General features: G+C 34.9%; 2 protein-coding genes across 2 annotated transcripts; both read right to left on the bottom strand.

The window, feature by feature from the left end:
- Positions 1-353: 353 nt before the first annotated feature.
- Positions 354-3,425, bottom strand: LOC110802954 (double-stranded RNA-binding protein 4). The gene is made up of 6 exons (XM_056837417.1): positions 3,286-3,425; positions 2,456-2,715; positions 1,598-1,814; positions 1,044-1,166; positions 897-934; positions 354-738 (listed from the first exon to the last, which is right to left on the bottom strand). The coding sequence occupies exons 1-6, from the start codon at positions 3,302-3,304 to the stop codon at positions 610-612; spliced, it is 786 nt and encodes a 261-aa protein (XP_056693395.1). The 5' UTR covers positions 3,305-3,425; the 3' UTR covers positions 354-609.
- Positions 3,426-4,077: 652 nt separating this feature from the next.
- Positions 4,078-9,105, bottom strand: LOC110802944 (thymidylate kinase). The gene is made up of 6 exons (XM_022008402.2): positions 8,799-9,105; positions 8,293-8,664; positions 7,062-7,173; positions 5,390-5,449; positions 4,691-4,795; positions 4,078-4,493 (listed from the first exon to the last, which is right to left on the bottom strand). Exons 1-6 carry the CDS (start codon positions 8,834-8,836, stop codon positions 4,377-4,379), a joined length of 804 nt encoding a protein of 267 aa, XP_021864094.1. The 5' UTR covers positions 8,837-9,105; the 3' UTR covers positions 4,078-4,376.
- Positions 9,106-9,312: the final 207 nt, after the last annotated feature.

The following is a 9,312-nucleotide window of genomic DNA, read 5'->3' as shown; positions in this document are numbered from 1 at the left end:
TTTGTTTGTTTATTACCGTTAAGAAATAGCCCTTAACTCAAGCTTATTTAGTTACTGTACTCCTTGACGCCAATTTTTTCATTTATTCGTTGCATGATGTAATAGGCCGAATGTACAACGCTACTAAATTGAGAATATGAGAAAATCACATAATTTGATTTTTTATCTGTCATTAGACCCCTTCTTCTATTTCATTTTCATTTCCTTTTTTTTTGGTGGATATAGGCATTTTGCCATCTGGGCAACAACGATGTATCACTCCTCAACAGTTGATAATGTCTTGATACTAGTTGTTGAAAACATGAAATTATGTCCAGCCGACAATAGGTGACGCGTAAGTATGATAGTATCTCTAAACCAAAGGCTTACACTATAGTGTATAGAGTATAGAGTGCAGGGTTACATAAGACACTGCAGTTTGAAAATAAACACATGATTTATCAGAACAAAACTAATTTGTGCTTCTACAACACTCAGCCAAGACTTGAACTGCAACGGTCTGCTGTGAAATGATGTGCTTGTTATATGTAAATCTTGTAACTAGCTTTATCACACCAGTGAATAATTGGGTAGTAAATCAAACATAAAAGCACGTTTCCTGTACTCGAATCAACGCCTTGCTGATCTGCTCCACTTTAAACAGCTGCGCATTTGTGTTTCTTGGTTAGTTTTGGTTGTACCCTGACAATTCGGCATTTTTGTTACACCAGTAAACGGCCGAGGAGCTGATGTTAAGAGCTGTAAGCAATGAACAAAAATCAAATGAACAAAAAAAAGGGTTTCACACATAACATTTGCAAAAAAAAAAAAACTGTACTATTTGCTATTCATCCCAATCGATCTTAATGTTGAAATGAAATGAAGTATTCGACACAGCCTTGGTGAAAATTCTTAACCTTTATACCACTTTTTGATTCTGAGACAGCTACAGAACCTGCACATAATCCAGAAGTATTGAAATTAGGTGCCTTTCTCCTTGTTTGAAGTACTTTCTACTTGAAGAAACTCAAGCTCAGTTTACAGAAACAGGTTATTGATCTTACCTGTGAAACTTTTGCTTCTTGGTTTCTTTTGGTTGTACCCTGTGACTTTGACTGTTTTAAGTGCATTATAGTGTTTTCTCTTTGAACTCAGCACTTGGTTCAGAACAGCTCCAGAATCAGTTCCTATAAGCAGGTTGCGGAGTTATTGATTAAAATCAGGATAACCTTTAAACGTTATGTAGTTTGTAGAGCATTACTTCTGTTGTTATGGATAAATATGGCTTTGTTCTCTTCACCTTATTCTTATTGATTATTAGTTCAGATTAGACCAAACCATACAAAGAAAAAGCACTTACAGAAAATATTAAGACCAGACCAGAAACTAGAAAAATCAGACCAATTTGAGAACAAGGCCTACATAGTGGCAGAACCAGCATATAAAGCGTTAGAAAGTTAAACTATCACCCAATAGTATGATCAAAGATTATGCAACCTGTCATTTGAATTGATTCGTTTGTCAAGTATAGAGTATGTAGGAAGCTGAATTCCATAAAACTCTATTCTTATATAAAATTATGCAACAATGATAAATATATAAAATAAAAAGAAAAAACCTTGTAACCAGTGTAGTGCAGCATGTGCAGCAAGCTGTTCTGCGTCTTTCTTGCTTTTTCCCCCCTCACCAGTGAAGTTAGTACCAGCCACTGTCACCGTGGAGACATAAATAGGAAGCTGTCCTTCTCCTTCCGATGAATGAGTCTTATATGTGGGCATATCAAACTGTTTCTTGGTTGCGTATTCATACAATATTAACTTGTTAGATTTTGGATCCTGCAAAAGAATGACAGAATACTGAGTATAGTCACAAATCTGTTAACTAGTTAAGCTTCTTGATAAAGTTTATATCAGAGCAGGCATTAGAAGTATTCTAGACGCGACTAGACCTAGGTAAATCATACTCATATTTGATGAAATAGGTTGTTAGAATGATTGTCTGTTTGCAATACAATTTTACTGACAGAAAAAAGATCCATCTTCTTTGAGATCATATAAATCTCAGGGCCTTCTCTTTTTAGGGTTTACAAAAATTAGGGTCTTTAGGCTGGAAATTTGGTACTCCCGACCCTTTCTCGTCAATTTTGTTTTTTTTTTTTTTTTTACGTTTGATCTCAATAAAACTACATATTTTCAGTGTAATAAGTATCTCTATGATGAGTTTGATTGTAGTTAAGTTTTGTGTGCTTAGTTTAGTCCAGGTTGTGTCATTGGTAAGATTTGTGCGAGATGAGGTCAATCTTTCGACTACAATCAGACGGAAAGCATACTTGATTCGATTGGTATGTGTTTGTGAGATTCAAATCTTAATGTTATTGTCGTATGACTTTAATCAACGAATTATTTTTTATCAAAAAAATATATAAAATCTTAGGGCAAGTGCCCAAGGATCTGCAGCTTTTAAGATTTTAACTCACCTCAGAAAGCAGGGGTTTGGCATCAAGCTGCTGCTGCTGATTGCATAGAATGCAGTCATAAGCAAGTTTTGCAGCATCCTGTTCAGCATCTCTTAGACGGCGAAATGTAAGCTTAGATGTATACTCCATTCCATCAACAAATACAGTGGACCTAAACATTGGTGCATGCTGAAGTCCCTCGTTAGCTGTTCGATATGCAGGAATTGGCAAAGCTCGTTTCTGAGTATATTCTTGCAACTTGTTCTTGAACATGGGTGTACCTGCATTCAATTCATCCAAATAATACTCTAAGCTAAACTCTGAATAACCCAAGTTACACAATCAAAAAATACAATAAATCAAAAAATCGAAAATATGCTAGCCCGAAAATCTGAATTACTCCGTATAAGATTTTGAGTCCAAACTTTTGCTGTCAAAATGCAGTGTATAGGAAGATAACATTCTCTGTTACATTTCTTTAATTTTCGAGTTATTTTTCAAAGATGAACTTGCATCATTTTAGCAGGAATCTATGATACTATTATACACGTAACAACAACAACGAGTCTATTTTAACAAATCGTTGATGAATAGTACAAATCAAATGGCATAATCGTAGGTATATATTTAAACTCAATTTTTATTCATTTAAGTTCAAAATTTTCATTTAAGCTCAAATCTCAAATTTTATTCATTTAATTCGTTTTTTTCATTTATTTTTTTATTTCCACCTTTTTTTTATTTGTTGTACTAATTTAATTACAAAAATGCCATGTTATTTACATTATTCACAAATCACAGTTATTGATATAAACATTTCCATTCGACTAGAGAAGAGAAAGAAAACGTACTTGTCGAAGCCATGGCCATGGATTCTTGAAAGAGTTTGAGCTTTTTAAGTTCTTAGTGTCTTATTTCTCTCTCTTCCTCACTTACTATGAATGATCATAACAAGGTATAAGCATAGTTGAATCCAGTGGCTTCTTTTTTTTCCCATGCTTTTGTGGAGGGAAAGCATAATAAGTACTGAAATTTCAGAAGAAAAAAAAAATGCTGCCAATTTATGTAAATGGACAATATTGCCATCAGAAGTTAGCCTCGTAAGCTTTCACTTTTTGGATATTTTTGTCCATTGAATTCAATTTCCTTTATTAATGTCTACCTGATATGATATCCACTTAAGCCACTAGCGTATATATGTCCGACACGTATCCAACATAATGAACACATGTAAAAAACATCCTTCTAAGATGAAAAAGTTATTTCAAACCATTTTTTTTATCGAAGTTATGAGTTGATATGTGACGTTAAAATATTTATATAATATAAAAAAATCATTCACTCATCTTGGCAATTAATTGCTAAGAGTCGGTTAATTATATTACTAGACAGTTATTAGTAGTTAAAATTCATTGTCTATCTTGCATACAAATTGAGCATGAACAGTGAGAACAAATAATCCAATTTAGTGTGACAAACATTTAAACTAAGGTACATTTAAAGAATTTGCATCTTTTTCGCAAACTTAACCCATCTTTTTCGCAACCTTCTAAACTAAAGGTCGCCTTTAACTCAGGTCTTCGCAAACTTAACCCAATGTCTTAATAGATAGGGAAAAAAACAATGTTTTATGTACATGAATATAAGAAATTTAAATAGATCTTGCATACAACTGATGTATTTTACAACGGATTTTGTTCAGAAAGAGCTTTTTATATGCAATACACCCACTTAAGCACTACTAAATTACTAAGCATAGAAATACAAAAGCAAATGTACCCTTGCCAAAGTTCAATACAGCTACAACTTCATCTATTTGTATTTTCTAAAGCCGGAAATAAGGTAGAAACACCTCAATTCAGAATTCAGCATATGCTAGGACGAGAACATCTACAGGTAGGAGATAGCTATTGACTATGGTATACGAGCAACTGTATGCTACCTAATGTGACCAGAGGTGAGAGAGAGCCCTTCCGTTCTGGCATGTCGCGACACACTCAACCACATATTCTCTGAGCTTCTTCTGGACTTCTTCCATTGGCAAACAGGCATCAACAATCTGTTACCATTTAGCACCCAATGAAAATCTTGATGGCAGTACGTAATTACTGACTTTGATGGATGGCAGAATCAGAATACTAAAGCAACAAATTCATAGAAACACACTAAGAAAGGGATCTGCTGCAAATTCGAACTCTGTAATCCCACATTCAATTTCAGACAAATTGTTCTCTTGGACATGAAAAGAAAATATACCTTCCATGAGGCATCATGAAGAGCCTGATATTTTTCTCTGACCTTTCCCTGGAAATCAACACGCTCGTATCTTTCATCACCATAGCCTCCTCTTTCTGCAGCTTTCTGCAATTTAAATTAGATTTTAGGATATAGTTTGACCTGACATTAATGGATTTGGTGTAATGGGACTTGTATTCACAGAAGGAACAGTTAGACCTACCTTTATTTTTGTGCACATAAAAAATTAGTTAGTTGTCACAACTGTCACCTTATTTTCATCAAGGAACGTGACAAGATGGATAGAAAGGTAGCAGTAAGGTAAATGGCATACTTCTTCAATTTAGTGTACTTAAGTTATCAATCCCAACCAAGTTATGTGAAAGAACTAAGATCTGATTTAACAGCCCTGAGTCACAAAAGAAAGGGCACATATCGTAGATCTCCAAGTAAAGGAATACATCCAGGACAGAAATTGATTATGGCACACCCATTGATTGACTTTGGCATCCATTGATTGATTTTGTCACACATCATGAGTAGAACACATAAAACAGTGTTTTCATAGTGGGTTTGCATAAATCAACTTTTGGTGTGCTAAAATCATCCAGGACATAGTTTCTTCATGAAGCTATAGGCAAAGCTCCTGTCAGGCCTATTCAATAACCCATGTTTTTGCAAACCAGTTCCAAATTCTAAAGCTTTCTTTGAAAAATATACCTCTGGTGATATATCAAGGTACAAGACCATGTCCGGAGCCAACAATCCCATCTCTGGTGCCTGCAAAAAGAAAAAAATAGTCATATTACAACTAAATGGACAAGGACTTGAGTGGTCTGGTTGATTGGTAAGAAACTAAGACTTGGGATCTTCAAAGCAAGTAGTCAACATATATCACACTCAACTAACTGAGAATGGATTTTCGGTTAACAGTGCAGTTCTATTTTTTTTATCATAAAAGATATGTTTTCTCTTTACCATTCCTTCATGTTTTCTCTTTTATTATATTTCAATTTCAGTTACTAATTTTCTGCTTGCTCTCGATGGTCTTCTATAAATGAGACTATGAAAGTCAATATCACAACATTAAACCTAGGGTGTGGTGTTAGTTTATAATAACATGCCTTCAACCAGATGGGCATTGATTAATACTTCACTCAGTCCATATAATAATTCAAAGCTAAAAAAATGCCCAGTATGGACTCCTAGCACTATTAAAAATTATCTTGCCTACCACATTTCTAGACTAATTTTCAGCTTTCCCTCAACAACTGTTGAGTTCATATATTCTCTACATATGTCCCTTCTTCCATCCTCTATTCCTCTCTATCTATTCCTTGTTCAATGACAGGTACCCTTCCAATTGCTTAGGAATAAAGCTGAAAAATGACCTAAACTAAGAAAACAGAAAGATAAGGACTTGAAAGAACGGTTTTTGGTTCAGAATTTCATGCTATTTAATTAAAAAGGAGTTGCAGTTTTTTATAATATATCTAGATAAATGTTTTCATAGTTTAGGTTAGCATGAAATGTAGTCCGAGAACATTGGTTTTTGTCTGGTAATTTATACTTTATCCAGCATTAATCTCTGCAGAAAACCGGAAACATGAAAATTCCCTGCACAACCATGTCTAATTTATCAATGGATGTTTCAATTGCAATACTTCTATTGTCTAAAATTTTGTCCTTCCAGAGTTTTTTGATGATTTCTTTAAACTTTTCTGTGAATGGGAAATTAGAACAACGGGTTACAAGGGTCAGGCAGGTTACCTGCTTATTACACATGTCAGCTCTATACTAAAGTTTCACTTGAGTAGACAATATATTCAGATTGAGCCTTTTCTCCATCTGTGTATCCTAAGAGAAACACATACACAATAATACCCAATAAGTTTGCCAATTCCACTAGGAAAGCTCTACCCCTAACATTGGTAACTAGATATCCTTGTTTCTGCATTTCAGATTTTTGCTACTGATATTAGGTATAACCATCGCTGTACTTGCATACCAGAGGCACAAGCAAAAAAGTGAAGGCCAGGAGTTCAAGATATAATTGCACAAGTATCGAACCTGACACTATGTACTTCCTATTCCCTAAAATCAACCTCCACTTTAACCGTGGCATGGAGATCAAATGTTTTTTCATGACTAATTGACTATTCCATAGGAATCAAAGTCTGCAACCACAAAATGCTAGCACAATAAAAAGTCGTACAATTATGAATTTATGATAGATTTAATTTGTGAATTTGCAAACTCAAAAGGATTTATTCCGAGACATCCAAAAATTTATTAAAGAAAAGTGTGTCATGGGATGAAAATCAGGTAGTAACCAAATTTATAGAAGATTCATCCGGCACTAAAACACTAATGGAGGTAACAACACATTTACCTTACACCAATCAAAATCAAGGCCTTTGGCTGATGAGAAAGCCACCCCAGAGTAGGAATACCGATCAATAATGAGAGTGGTCCCAGCTTTCAACTTATCCTCCATCAATGATCTGCAATTGTAAAAAAAAGTCAACAACTAAGCAGACATCACACACACAAAAATGGATGAAAAGGTAAATATTTGAATCTTATGAGCCCAAAACACCAAGAATAATATCTATTTAAGATACCAAGATAAAAGAAGCCTCTTCAAGGAGACATTATGTGATAGGATATCATCTTCGATTTTTTTCCTAGGTTCAAAAATAGGGATTGACTAGTTGGTTCATAGCCCCTCTAAACCTCGTAATGTAGAACAAAAGGCATCTACAACCAATTATAAAAGCATTTATAATATCAAATCCTTACAACCACGGTGAGAATAGCCACAATATCCCTTATCCCAAGTAGGATCCTGAACCCTAGGAATCTAGATAGATATAAGTTCAGAAATTTACAACATAAACGTAAACATATTGTATGAATTCCTACCTACCGCACTACACCATAAAAATAAACCTGTTGGAAGGAAATCTAGGATTAACAGTTAAAACACGACACCATAACATAAACCTATAGTCTAAGTTCCCACCTTCTGCAGGATGAGTAGTTTCCTTTAGACCCTTGTATGGAAAGAGACTGAAATTATGCTTTACATGAATTATATCAAGTATGAACCAAAAGAATATTAATAGAGAACTGATAACTTAACAAATATTGATCATAAAATCCACATGTTCGACATTACTCCATACAAAATGTTATGGAAGGTACTACCACAATAACAAATGAACTTAAATCTAACTGAGGGTGGGGTTTAAGGATGTCAGAATGCATGTCGCCTTCAGGCCTTAGTCCTAATTAATCGAAAGCCATTGAGAAACTATTTTCAATAGATCCATACAGAAACTATTAACCAAGATACCAAAATAACAATTATAAAGACTTGATTTTTTCAAAATACCAAAATCATTGCAAATTGAGATGCTCTAAATAGTGGTACCAACAATAATAGCTCGACCCGCAACATATCCAAGGACGACTTACACAAATAAACCAAAAATAATCACCATTCATGGAGAGGAATTAGATTCAGCTAAACATAACATCAAACAAATGGAATGAAACACCCAAAAAAGAAATTGCCAATATAGAAACTAAACCAAAGTGGAGGGGAAAAAAGGAACAACCTTTTCTCCCATCGATTAGCACTGAACAAGAGATGAATAGTATGGTCATCCAAATTGGATTCATTGGAAAGATAAGCAGAAATCATCTGCCCAACAGCGGTATTTCGGTCCGGAAACCGCCATAACTCAACAGGACACCCAATACTTTGCAAGTGAGAGAGAAGCTCGCTACATTGAGAGCTCTTTCCACTTCGATCCAACCCTTCTAACACCACCAGAGCCCCTCTTGGTTGTGAATTGGGGTTTAGGGCAGAAATCTCAGTTTTCTTGGAGGAATCATTCTCCATTTTGGTAGCAAAAATTGAACAATTCGCCTGAAATTTAACACTACTATACCGAATTGATGGTCGTCTTGCCTGTTTCCTGAAACAACTGAAACAGTTTACAAGGGACAATCAGAAAATTTAAAATTAGGGTTAGGGTTTGAGAGTAATACCCAATTCAGGAAGAAATTAATTGATTTTGGATGCGAAAATTTATATGAAATAAAAATTGAGAAGACTGACAGTAAGAGAGGTTTCAATTGTGAAAAAGTGCGCAGCATTTGACGAATGACGATATGATAATCGTATTGTTCGAAGATTTTCAGCGGCAATTTGTAAAACCGGAAATTTTCAAACTGCAAAATAAACACGTCCCTCTACAAATTTAGGGCGGGAAATATGTTCAAGATTGAGCCCGACAGTCGGTGCCTCGGTGGCAGGACATTTTTCAGGGGTCTTTTACAAGCTAATCCTTCGTTTGATCGTTTCCTAGGGCATGTTTATCAATTGCAGTTTTCAGTTTCAGTTTTATGAAAATAAGAAATTGGCGTGTTCGAACAAAGCTTTTATTTATGTTTGCCTAATTCGTTTTAAAAAACAACTAGTTTTGAGGATCGGACTATGCTCCGGGTTACTTGGTTTGTTACCCCATTTCAACCTTCATTTTCTGGAAACAAATGTTGCATGCTTTTTTGACTGTTGATGCATCGGGTTGTACTTGGAGAGTCAAGTTTTCGGGCTTCTCTAACTGTTTTTT

This window comes from Spinacia oleracea, chromosome 2 (genome assembly GCF_020520425.1).
Source record: "Spinacia oleracea cultivar Varoflay chromosome 2, BTI_SOV_V1, whole genome shotgun sequence".
Lineage (NCBI taxonomy): Eukaryota > Viridiplantae > Streptophyta > Magnoliopsida > Caryophyllales > Amaranthaceae > Spinacia > Spinacia oleracea.
This window is presented reverse-complemented; position numbering and strand designations above follow the sequence as displayed.